The sequence below is a fragment of the Crinia signifera genome, chromosome 5, assembly GCF_055691185.1.
Source record: "Crinia signifera chromosome 5, ASM5569118v1, whole genome shotgun sequence".
Classification (NCBI taxonomy): Eukaryota; Metazoa; Chordata; class Amphibia; order Anura; family Myobatrachidae; genus Crinia; species Crinia signifera.
The window spans coordinates 274,511,070-274,524,904 of record NC_139221.1 but is presented as its reverse complement, the minus strand read 5'-3'; the positions used below and the strand labels follow the sequence as shown (position 1 = coordinate 274,524,904).

At 43.0% G+C, this 13,835-nt stretch overlaps 1 protein-coding gene across 5 annotated transcripts in view; it reads left to right on the top strand.

The window, feature by feature from the left end:
• DPP6 (dipeptidyl peptidase like 6) overlaps positions 1-13,835 on the top strand; it is a 1,240,611-nt gene that overhangs the window by 1,069,519 nt on the left and 157,257 nt on the right. For all 5 annotated transcript variants that reach the window (XM_083189040.1, XM_083189042.1, XM_083189039.1 and 2 more), the window contains one exon: positions 3,504-3,578. In XM_083189040.1, coding sequence (XP_083045166.1) covers positions 3,504-3,578 — 75 coding nt within the window. The remainder of the gene's footprint in view (positions 1-3,503; positions 3,579-13,835) is intronic.

The window sequence follows — 13,835 nt, the reverse complement described above, 5'->3', positions numbered from 1 at the left end:
TGAGAACTTTTGAGAGAGTTTTCCCATTTTTTAAAAAGCAGCAATCAAGTACATGGCAAAACCAACCTGGTCTTCTAGTGTACATGATTGGCGCTTTAAATAAATGGGAAACTCTCCCAACATCTCTCAGTTTCTGATCCTCACACCCTATTACATTTTGGCCCCTGATATGTTATTCTCTGGTTATTATAATGTGGGATCATCTGTGATCACTGGACAATATCAACCTGCACTACAAAAATACTATTAGCGCCAACATGGCCAATTTCTCCCATCCTTTCATACTCAAGGACAACTTGAGCCTAGGCATCTTCAAATGTGGTACAGTGATGAAATAAACACCAGTTCTGCCTACATGACCTTTTTATTCTATCATACCTCTCCTCATGTTCCTCACATGTCCATCATATCCATCCTTTATGCCATCAGACCTCCACACATGCCGAAGAGGTCCACTGGTTAGACACCAGACCTCCAATAATGCCATTACATGCCATCAAACCTTGCAACATATGGACATGCCATCAGACTTCTAAAGTTCTCTCAATAATTTGAAAAGGTTGCTTTACATTTGGAATGCAGGAATACATTGTAGCTGTGTTCGGTAAATGAAAAGGTATTATCTTTGTGAGTACCGCATAAGAAATTATTGGTGTTGAAATGTGACCTGCCCTAAATATGCCACAACAGGCTCAGCAGCGAAGGGGTAATAGTGTGATATTAACTACAATGCTTTAATGAATGTAAATAATTGTAGATGTATAAATAAATTGCTGTAGATAATTGCTGTGTCGTGATTTATTGTTTAAAGACTTGAATACATAATTGTAATACTAATCTCACCAAATTACAAATGACTTTCATGATAACTAGTTTCCATAATTAGATGTAGATGATGGCTTCTATATTATTGGTTACATGATCTCAAGATCTTAACTCGTTGGACAGTTTGCTTATATCACGATGACGGATATGATGTTTATGTAATAACTGATGATTTAATATTATGAACTAGAGAAAAGGTTTTGTTCATGTTCCTGTGCTGTTTCCTGCCACTGGTTTTACAATCAGACAATGGGGTAAATGGGGTAACAACGTTATTGCGCATATCGTTTAGTGTTTACCCACTATATCTCCCACTATAACCCGCTATAGCTCCCGTGGGTTGTTAACGATAACCCCTGTTATCTGAACATGCAATGTCGTCAGCGACTGAATGTTGGAGGGGGTTCCTGGTGACGTAACGGAATTGATGTTCAGGTTGTAAGCGCAAATTGTTCATTCTGTGGCACCACTGAAATAGTTAATGATATGGGCGGTGTCGCATATCACAAAAGGCCAGATGTATCAAGCTTCAAAAAGTGATAAAGTGGAGAGTGATAAACAGCCAGCCAATCAGCTCCAACCTGTCATTTTTCAAACCAAGCTGGCAGAGCCGGATTAAGGCTCCAGGGGCCTGGAGTTCTTAAGACAATGGGGCCACTAAAGACTAAACAACCACGCACACACAGAATATATTCGACCCAACATTCACTACATACACATACACACACACCATACTTACATACATACACACACACACTCACACACACTCACACACACACACACACACACAATACACACACAGCATACAAACAAACACATAGAGGATACATACATCAGGGTTGCCTAACCTCCCGGAATGGCCGGGAGGGTCCCAGAAATCGGGTCCCCCTCCTGGGTCCAAGGTTAAATGACGCGATCGTGGCATTTCAAAACACCTCCCCCCCCCCCCCGCTGTGAAATGCCTGAAACACCGGCATTGCATGGCAGGGGCGGGGCTAAAATGTCACAATCGCTCTAGACATGCCCCCAATAAAGCATTGCTACTGTGGCTCCGCCCCCGAACCGCCCCCTTTTCCATCCTATAGATGGCCCCACCCCCTGCTTCATAGAGCTGGCTGCCCTCTCCCAGAGGGCTGCCTAAAAGTCGGCAAGTATGACATACATACATACACACACAATATACATGCATACATACAATACACACATAGAACATACAGCAGGGTTGCCGACTTGCAAAAAATCCTGTCCGGGAGAAGTTTTGGGGCGGGGCTTAACAGTGACATCAATAAGCCCCGCCCCATTATGGCAAATAGCCGGAATAACTGATCTCCATGGAGGGGGCGGGGCTAAAATGACACGCTTGTGCCATTTTAGCTCCGCCCCCTCCTCTGAGACCCGCGGATTGCGGCATTTAAATACTGCGATCGGGGGGGCTCAGTGGGGGACCCCCTGATTCTGGGAGGGTTGCCCACCCTTCCGGGGGCCGTGCTCAGAAGCTCCCCCCCCTGCTGGAGTGCCTGTGTTCCCTAGTCACTGCAGAGCGCTCTCCCGGCTCCAGAGCTCTCTGCATGGTTCTGCTCAGGGGGGAGCCCCTTCATCCGGCTCTGCCAGCTTGTAACATGGCAGTTAGGAGCTGATTAGCTGGCCGTTTATCACTCTCCATTTTATAATTTTTTGAAGCTTAGTGCATCTGGCCCATAGTGTGTGCGTGGTTTCGAAATGGGTACACACTATGCAATATGCTCAGTTATTGTTATTGTTAATGATCCCCCTTGAACTCCCCAGAGCTCAAGAATCATCGATATAGTGAATACACACTAAGCTACTTAACAAACGATAAAGATACATAATTTGCTTAACCAATGACTATCGTGCTTCATGAAAATATTATCGTACATCTTTGTCATTCGCACTGCAAATACACTGACCAATATGCACCTAGTCGGCACGGACATAGGCAAAATATGACTGCATGTTCAGACGACATGGGGGAGTCGGTAACAGCCCATTGGTGTGCGCATCATTAACAATGTAGTGGGTACACACTAAACAATATGTACGATAACAATATAGTTATGGTGTATATCATTAGTAATTATCTCATAGTGTATATCCCGCTTAAGATATACCAGATAAATGATATCCAATATGTTACTATGGACAACATCTCCTATGCTGTAGGGACAATGATCCCTAGGATGTTAGTTTGCGCTGTGGTTTCCTTGGTGCGCATTTCAATAGAGGTTAATGTGAAATCATGCCTGTGTACGATGAGCCTTAACCCTTTGAGAGCCAAGTGAATTTGTAAAACTAGGTGTGAAAATTGGCAAGCAAGCAGTTTTATTCATCATAGTGACCTGTATTGTTTACCTTATATAGGAAATATCATCTTATTTTCACACGCATCATTTTTAATTTGAATTTATATAACAAATGTGAGGGAGGCCGGCATTTGTATCTGACATTTTGCACATCTCTCACAGAGATGTTGGCACTCGAAGGGTTAATTCCCGATGTGCTGGATGACACTGCATATATGAGCGACAGGGCCATAGTGTTCACAAAAAGTTATTAATGATTTATTATTGTGTAAATAAGTTGGCTGGACTATAAATGCACTAGACCAGATGCGTTCATTGCGAATTTGGCTTTTTACATTCTTTTCTGTTTGTTTCTAGGACACTTTCAAGGTCAGCAAGTATGAAGTATCTCCAGACATGAAGTATGTCCTGCTTGCATTTAATGTCAAGCCGGTAAGTAGGAAGATTTAGCTGTTGACTTTGACCTCTTTTGAAACCTGAGAAAATGTATCATCAGAATAAAAGCTCCATTCTCAAATGCTGTCACCACAGGGCACCCCAATTGCTTTATGCAAATACGGGGAACACTGCCATCTAGCAGGCGAGAGAGGAACACTATATTATATATATTTTATTTATTAACAGTTTCTTATATAGCGCACACATATTCCGCAGCGCTTTACAGAGAATATTTGTACATTCCCATCCGTTGCTGCCCCAGTGGAGCTCACAATCTATATTCCCTACCACATGTATATGTGCACCTGGGTCCTGTGAGGCAGTAATGCCAACCATTACACTGTCCGTGCAGCCCATTATGAAATAAGGACCAGTTCTAAGGCCCAAAACTTTCATGTGGTGTAATAATTGTAATATAGTAGTGTGTCTAATGTATATACCATCGATCTTCTGGGTATTATTATATATACATGCTGCTTTAAGTAAAATATAACCTTAATTAAGATTTTCAAAAATAAATCATAGGAACTATAAACATATGCAAAACTAGATATTAAAACAAACAAGTATAAATGGATATGAAAATAATAAAACATGTAAAACAATTGTGATGCATATGGCAACATAGTAAATTATATAAAATAAAGAACCTTTCTAAAGTAACAAGCTGTCCACCAAGTTTCTTTACGCAAGTTTTATTTTATTTGATATATAATTTACATATTAGTTCATTATTTTCCAATTTTTGTTTGCCTCATCCATTTACACCTTTAAATAACAAGTGTTGCATATTATTAGGTACTGTTCACAACAGCTTACACTTTTTATATCATTTAAGTTTCCATGCAACATAAACTCACTGCACCTAATACCTTGGCATCCCGAACTCGGACATTAAATTCTGGCCTCTTTTGTTATCAGGGTTCTTATGCGATGCATGCTTCAAAAGATCACTAGGGCACTGTTTCCCCTAGGTGTCTGTCCCACCCTGCCATTACAGAACATGTTCAAGTACCCCTGAGTGGCACATCATATAGCCCCGTGGTACTAGTACACCATTTGGAGAACCACTGTTCTATACATTTTTTGTTATCAAACTTTATTAACTGTTTAACAAAACAGGAACAATTATTTTTCATGTGCAGGGCAGTTTAGAGCTCCAACAGGTCCTGGTACTGGGAAAAGGAGGGGGGGGGGGGGTTGTTAAATTATCCCTTCCGCAAATCTTACTAACTAAAGAATTTGCGCAGTGCAGAACAATTTGCATATGCGCCACCTGTAAAGCTGAGTACACGCATTGTGATTCCTGGCACCGCCGTTATTGTTAACTATATTGTTTATGGCACCGTTGAAAGACATAGTGCATACACACTGACCAATATTGTTCATGATAATGGTCAGTGGCGTGTGTCCAACCCCCCTCCTCTGTTTGAACCACATAAGGCAAATGTTATTTAGTGATACTTTTATTCTTTTCTGTGGATCTTTGAGCTATAAGTAGATCAGATACTACTGTTTGATCTTTCCTAGTAGGACACAAAGTCAACTTCATTGCTGCTACTCGGTTTCCTGTCTTGCAGATTTACTTGGGAAATTTTGTGGAATTTGATGGGCATAGAATCTTTGCCAGTTTCAATCAATACACTTTTGCTAATTATCACCTTGTGTGTGATTGGTGCAGGATTCTGTGCCCAGTTAGATCCTGCTGTAAGCCACTAAATATCCTTCATTTGCATCAGCTTCCCCTTGTTACATATTAGGCTGCATGCAGTGCCCGTGTATGTATGTATGAGATTTCTCTGTAGCCTTGCTGGGAAAACTATTTTGGACATAGGAGACTGTTGTGATTGCTTAGCCTCAATCACAGTGATGTGTTTTGTTTTCTCACTGCTATAACATTATGTTCAGGGTTGTATGGTTCTGTTGTCTGGAACATAATTATGTTCTTCTCAAGATGGATTGAGCCTTACCACTTGGGTATGCAGTGCGCTTACTGTATCTGCACATAGTGAGCCTGGTTCCACTCAATTCCCTATGCAGAGAGATTGCACTAGTGCTGTAAGCTGCATGTGCATCTTCCAGTATGAGCGAACATGAGTACTACATAATGCATCGTGTTCGCTTCTTAGTTGCAGCTGGATGGGGCATTTACACTTGTGATAAATAGACTGCAGGCTCATGTACAGAGTTGTGTTCCTATTATCCTCAGCTGTGTGTTTGCAGAGATCCATCAGATAAAGTCAGATCTTAGTGTTCATTCTAGCACCCACCATCTTTGAAAACCCATGCAGTCCCTGTTCCCTGCCTGGGGTGTCCCTGTCTGCTGTGGTGTTTCTAGCACAGGTCTGGTTTGCATATCAGTGTTAATATACAGACCACACTGTATAAACACTACAGCAGACAGCCATACCCCAGGCAGGGAAGAGGAAATGGGTTTTCAAAGATGGCGGGTGCCAGAATGAACACTAACAGCTCCTGCACTTAGGCTATGACTGGTGCAAATGCTGATACTGCTGCTGATAAGATGTATCTGAATACTGGCAGATGTGCGTATGGGCATCCGGATTTGAAAGAAGCAGATGGAAATACAGTACAGCTGCGTTATATGTGACTGAGGCTCTGACCCAGTCTCTTTGGCATTCTACAAAACTTTGTTCCCAACTTGTGAAAGATGGTCATGAGTTTCTTTGGTAGTTCATCCTGACTGCTTATCAATGACTGCAGAATAATACTTCATCTTTACCAGGGTCTCCATGCTCGCTAGTCCAAGCCTAGACACTGTATAGCCGTGCAACTAGTTGGGTTGAGGGGGGGAGGGGGGTTCCTATGTCCTAGGCACAGGCTGCGGATAATATGTCACTCCTGTTCGGCAGTGTTGACTGCTCCTTTTGCACCTCTGCTGCTGCAATTAGTGAGCTTTCATTCTGTAAGAGTATGGCTGCCTTCTGTGATGATGCAGCTGCCGTCCTTGAAGGTCACAGCATTGCTTTAAAGACTAGGTACACATAATTATCTGCTATCCTTCTGGCGAGCATGGGGGAGACTGGGCAGTGCAGGTCTGATGCTGCACACATACACACTGGTGCTCAAGGAAGACTAAAGACATTGCCAGTCTTTCTGTTGGTTATTTTCTGTCTCCATCTGATTTATTTGGGATGTATAAATTCACTGTATAATATACAAATAAAAGGTTTGCTCTGGTTCTGGTAAATTCTTCCTTTTTTGATTTGACAGTTCTTGATGCTTATTTACATATAAATCAAAAATTGATGCAAACACTAATGTTGTATAGTAAGATATGTCAGAGAGAGTTCATCCTTCTGAGATGCTAAAATCAAACTTTTCCAATGTGCATCATATCACCAGCAGGAAATGTATAGTATACGGACTATAGACACAGGATCCTCGTATAATAAACTGCCCGCTTGCCCCTGATGATATATCACACTAAATATCCTGTACTGTATATGGGTTGGTTATGCAACCGCATAGTGAAAATGGTGGCAATTTTTGGTAAGTATTCTATGGCTATTGCTAACCACAACTTTAACCCAATCATCCCCTTCGACAGCATAATCCAACCCCCATTACTCTGAGCAACCTGACATATGCATGTACACTGAGGGGGGGGGGGGGGGGGAGAGAGGGCAGACAGCTGACATCCAGTGGTGTCAGCTGCCCGCCCCCCCACATGTCCGTCATGGCCTCATTAGCATGAGAATTCCTAGCGTTCTCATGGGAGCGCCCATGAAATGCTGGGCGTTCCCATACACTAATGAGCCTGCCCAGTGCCCCCCCCACCTCCCCCTGCCTTCCACCCGCAAAGATTGGTGCGTGCACCCAGCAGTGAACAGTATGTTCACCGTGGGTGCACAAACCCAGCGCATGCACATGTGCAGAAAGGATCATGCGCAAAGTGCAAACATCGGCCGTGTGCGAATGCACGTGGCCATGCGAACAGACCTGAATAAGGTCCTTAGTCCCCACATTAGTGTCTGACCCAGGGTTACTCACCGATTGGGATGCCAGATGTTGGTATTTTGGCTTCGGCATCCTTATGTCTTCGATGCTCTGGCATCGGTCTTTTGAAAGGATGGCGGCATTGGTATACTGTATACTGACATCGGCATCCTGATCGGCGGGATACTGAGTGCCGGGATCCTGGCTGCTAAGATGCTGATCGCATCCCGTAACATCATCTCAAGATAGCTTTCATAGTGACAAAAAGCATCCTGCACTGAGCATACACAGCTGGCTTTGAGGATGCATAATGCCATGAAAACAGAAGGACTGTAAGAGAAATACATGGTGCCTGGTTCAGGAATAGACCCTTTTCATTACAAAATAAAAAAAATCAGATTTTTCTCTAAGTATTGCAGCAAAGTGTTACTACTATGCGCACAATGGATGTACAGTACTCTATACTTTTTTATTGTAGGTGACCTTTTTTGTTCCTTTTCTGTCCTGGGAATTATTGCACATCTTCCTCTAAGCTCCCGACTATTGTCATCTATCCTTTATTAAATTACATTTTACATGTTAGAATATAAAAAGGATAATCTCATATGATCCGCCGGAAAGTCCACTCCGGACTATCATCCATCCCTATTTCATCTGACTCTATATATATCCTATTCATCTACATGCTTTCCAGTCATCACTTGCCCCGCAGAAGCCATTACCTGGACTGTGTCATTTTTCTTCGACCTTCCATACATAAAAGCTGATTGTGTTACTTCAATATCCACCTGCCTGCTTTGAATATTGACTTGTACTGTGATGCATGGAGTCATTTAAGCTACTCTACTCATGCCACTTGTCATTCTGCATGTCTTTTACATTTCAGGCTTCAGTAACCTCAAGGACTGTACATCAGCACTATGCAATAAGTAACGTCTGGCAAGGCAGTAAATATTATATGCTGCCCTTACCATAAAATAATAATGTATCGGCAGTCTGCATAGAGTTAATACCAATATACTGTGTCTAAGGGGCTGATTCTAGATCACTTGCAGTGATTTGAATTCGGTCCCTGCTTCGATCGTCTGGGTTTGCGCATTTCTGCGCATGTGCAAAGCCTGACAGCCAACGGCTTCTGCGGGTTACTCACTCGTCGGGCTGTTCGCAGTGGGGACAGAGGAACCAGGGCAGGCGGCAGGGACATGGAGGGAGGGATGGGGAACGCCCCATGAAAATGATGGGCGTTCCCATAGTTACAAGGGCAGTCACAGGACGTCAGCCACCCGCCTCGTTTTCATCCAGGCGCATGCAAATGAAAGTCAGTTTTCACGGACTGCTATTAGTGAATGCAGGAGAAATCATTAGATGGTCAGCAACCATCACATCATCTGCAGCGGAGGCATGTGAGGGAATGTGTTTTCGTTACACATCCTCCTCCTCACATGGTACTGGAGGGGAATCAGCGGTGGGTCTGGGGGGGGGGGGGGGTTATTCAATGGGACGGCATCTCAGGTGCTCAGTAAGCTGCAAACATCTAAACCTGAATCAGGCACTAGTATATATATATATATAAACCAGTGAGTCTGCTCAAAGCAAATGCTTCGAAAGCTAGTGTCTGCTACCTTGTTATTGCCTATGTGTTTGTGCATGTGTGAGAGTGAAAGATATGTAATTTCACTAGCTGCCAACAGATGGCAGTGTTTCTGAGACACACAATCAGACACCAGACTATATATATATATATATATATATATATATATATATATATATATGTGTCCAGACGGCGGCACTCACCAGAAATAAATTCTCACGGAGGCAGAAATGTCATCAACGTTTCGAACCTTTTTAATAACGGCTCTTCATCAGGATATACAACATACATAGCACATAAAACAATATTTATACATACCCCAATCTAAACTACACCAATCACCGACACTTGCTGCTGGCGCCATTCAGCCGACGGCCGGCGTCAGCGTGACCCACGCTGAACCTGCGCGTCATCACGCTGCCTCTGGCACGGCGTCAAGCTTCCAGAGCCTCCCATGTTGCCATAGCAACGTCACGCTACACTCGCACAACGAGTACTCGAAGCCTGACGCCGTGCCGGAGGCAGCGTAATGACGCGCAGGTTCAGCGTGGGTCACGCTGACGCCGGACGTCGGCTGAATGGCGCCAGCAGCAAGTGTCGGTGATTGGTGTAGTTTAGATTGGGGTATGTATAAATTTTGTTTTATGTGCTATGTATGTTGTATATCCTGATGAAGAACCGTTATTAAAAAGGTTCGAAACGTTGATGACATTTCTGCCTCCGTGAGAATTTATTTCTGGTGAGTGCCGCCGTCTGGACATATCTATTAACCCTTGGAGGGTATTGGATGGCACCCCCTATATGCTGTGTTGAGGACGTGCTGCTCATTGCTGGACTTTGTTATATATATATATATATATATATATATATATATATATATATATAGTTATATAGTTATATATATAGTTATCAAATATGTTGTAAATCTTAAAACTGTTTAATCTTTTTAACTATCAGCAGCCTTTAGGGAAAAGTTAAAGCCACAGTTATACCCTGTAAAACAAATGCATGGGTGGCTAATTAAACAAATGTTATCCCTGTAAACGTATTGCTTCCACAGACTGAACCACAGAGTGATGGGTTGATAATCGCCTTCATAACTTGCATAGAGTCTCCATTCACAGCATGAAATGGGCTCAACCCCAATTGGGAGGGTTGGATAGATAACCAAACTATCTAGACCCTTTGCCGGTTGAGTTGGCGGTTTCTTAGGGGTATCATAAATAAAGGTTTTGAAAAATAAGTGTGGGTATGTTGCCCATGACAGGCAATCACATTTCAACAATTATTTCTCTTTTATATTCTAGAAAAAGATAGACAAAATCTGATTGGTTGCTATGTGCAACACCACTTGACTGACAGGAAGCTGGCACTTGGGGGTGGTGACCGGCCATTACCTGGGAGTGTCAAGGAAAACACAGGTGTGCCCAAATATTTTCAGGGAGAATGTGAGGTGTCAGCTCCGTGGATTGATAACTAAATAAGGCCCAGGGAAAATCTTGAACCAGCCCCAGAGGGGGGAGGTGGTAACGCTACTCACCCGGCTTTGTGAGGGGGGGGTGGTAGTAACACTACTTAACCTGCTTTTGGGGTCGGGGGTTGGTAACACTACTTACCCTGCTTTAGTGAGTCGCCCACTGCCACACTGCAGCCGCTTCCATCCACTATATCACCACAGGGCTCTGCAATTCATAGAGCAGCAATCAGGTCTGAATAAGGCCAGTTATCCCCAGTGGTCTACCTCCCAATCGCCCAATTTTGTCTGCTGTGTCCTTTGGTGATGTGCGCCCATTCTCAGCGGCTGCCCTGCTTTGCAGAGCCAGTGCTGTCATATGCTAAGTGCATGTGTGCATTGTCAGTTCTTGAGAGGAACTGGGGTATGCCAGCAACTCAGGAAGTTCTGGGCATGTCCCCAGAAGAACAAAAGCGAGAACTGTGATTTGCTGGAACAGCATTTTTCAGCAAAGCCGCACCCCTTACCATGAGGCCAAGCCCTTTTTTAATTGCAAATTTCACAATTACATTTTCTTAAACATTAAGAGATATGAGGGGTGCGAAATAAGGTTCTAGATGCACAAAAAGTATTATAATTTCAAAGTGACATTACTGTTTTTCAAAGTATTTGATAGATACAGTAAGTCTACACAAAGGTGCATGCACTCAATTCACTTGGTGAAGCAGCATGACCAGTCCGAAGCACGTATTTTATATACATGCTGGATGAATACCAAGCATCATACGCATGATTTGTGAATATATTAAACAAGGTGGGTCCCAATATTGAACATTGCGGGACTCCACTTTGGACCTTACCCCAGCTGGACTGTATGCCATTTACCACCACTCTCTGTCCCCGATTGTGCAACCAGTTTTTAATCCAATTACAAACTTTATCTCCTAACCCTAAATTACCTAGTTTCATTAATAACCTTTTATAAGGCACCGTGTCAAAAGCTTTAGCGAAATCATGCAGTATTACATCAACAGATTTCCCTAAATCCAGCCCCCTACTGACTTCCTCATAGAAGCTAATTAATTAGTCTGACATGATCTATTTTTGACAAACCCATGCTGAGCATTACTTATCAATTTCTCCTGTTCTAAGAAATTTTGGATACTATATTTTATTATTCCTTCCAATATTTTCCCCACAATGGATGTAAGGCTGTCTATAATTTTCAGGGTTATTTTTGCTACTTTTCTTTTGCTACCTTTCTTCCATATTGGTACTACGTTAGCTATGCGCCAATCCCTTGGTACCGTCCCCGAGTTTATTTACTCCTCGAATATCAGATATAATGGTAGTGCTATGACAGAACTCAATTATTTTAGTATCCTAGGGTGTATTCCATCTGGGCCAGAAGATTTGTTACTATTTAGGTTCTGGAATCTATTTTTGACTATTTCCTCACTCAAACATACAGTTTGGGAGCAATCAAGAGCTGAGCATTTAATCTGTGTGGATCTTCTGAAAATTCTTCCCTTGTATATACTGAAGCAAAAAAATAATTGAATAATTCCGCTTTCTCTTTTCCTTCTATTACCAGGGTACCCTGCTTATTTTTTAGTGGGCCAATATTTTCCTTCCTTAACCGTTTCCCGTTTATATAACTGTAGAATTTTTGGGGATTATATTTGCTATCTGCGGCTATTTTACGTTCAGTCTCTAATTTAGCAATCCAGAAACTTTTTGCACACTCCACGTATGCCTCATCCTAATGGAATCCTATACGGTATGTTAGCGACAGGTGCACTTTAAATGATTCATTGTATGTAAACCTCTGCGCAAAGATATATAGATGGGCATCAGCTCTACATGAAGTGAAATATAATATAGATTGATTTTCTCACTATGCTGTTTATTTCTGAGGGAATGATGTATGAGGACGCTCCATGATCTTTTTTTTTTTCATATAGTGCCAAAAAAACATGTAAATGCATGAATGCCCGGCTGTGCCGGATGGGGAGCAGCATGCTGCATGAAATAAGATCTAGATTGATTTTTTCCTACTTTCAAATCCCTCTCATATTTCTATTTTTAAGATTGACAGGTAGCTTTGCATTGCAGCTGTTGTACTGCACGTAAATATTTTTTCTTCCTTAAAACACAAAACTTTTTGCTTTTGTATTTTACCGTATTGAGAGCTGAAATGTCTATCCCCTGACATAATTGCCTTATTTACAATAAAATGTATAGGGGTATATTCAATTGATGTCGAAACTGCCGTCTTGCCGAAAAGACGGCAGGTTTCGACAAGAATAGGTCGGAAGGGGTTCCGACCTCTTCAGTGCTGGCTGTTTTTTTTTTGGCATGTTGGAATGTTCTGACCCGCTGAAAGCCAGGTGGATTGACGGAATAGCCGCTAATCCACCTGCTGTTGACGGAAACACAGCCAAAACCGAAGGGTGGGCGTGGTCACATGACACTAGGGGGAGTGGCTGGAATATTGCACGCCGAAGGCACACAGCCAAAATTTACACAGTAATGCCTGTTATGCATCACACACTCAATACATATGACCCATGCCATAATGCCCCTTACACATTATGCCCCACACCATAATGCTCATTGCACCCCACAACTGATACCCATTACTAATATGCCCCCACAGTGCCAGATATCATATGCCCCCACAATGCCACACATATGCGCCCAGTGCCAGATATCATATGCTCCACAGTGCCACACATATGTCCCCAGAGCCAGATATATGCCCCCAGTGCCAGATATATGTCCCCAGTGTCAGATATCATATGCCCCCACAGTGCCACACAGATGCCCCCAGTGTCAGATATCATATGCCCCCACAGTGCCACACAGATGCCCCCAGTGCCAGATATCATACGCCCCACAGTGCAACACATATGCCCCCAGTGCCAGATATCATATGCCCCCACAGTGCCACACATATGCCTCCAGTGCCAGATATCATATGCCCCCACAGTGCCACACATATGCCCCCAGTGCCAGATATCATATGCCCCCACAGTGCCACACATTTGCCCCCAGTGCCAGATATCATATGCCCCACAGTGTAACACATATGCCCCCAGTGCCAGATATCATATGGCCCCACAGTGCCACACATATGCCCCCAGTGCCAGATATATTCCCCCAGTGCCAGATATCATATGCCTCCACAGTGTCACACATATGTCCCCAGTGCCAGATATCATATGCCCCCACAATGCCACACATA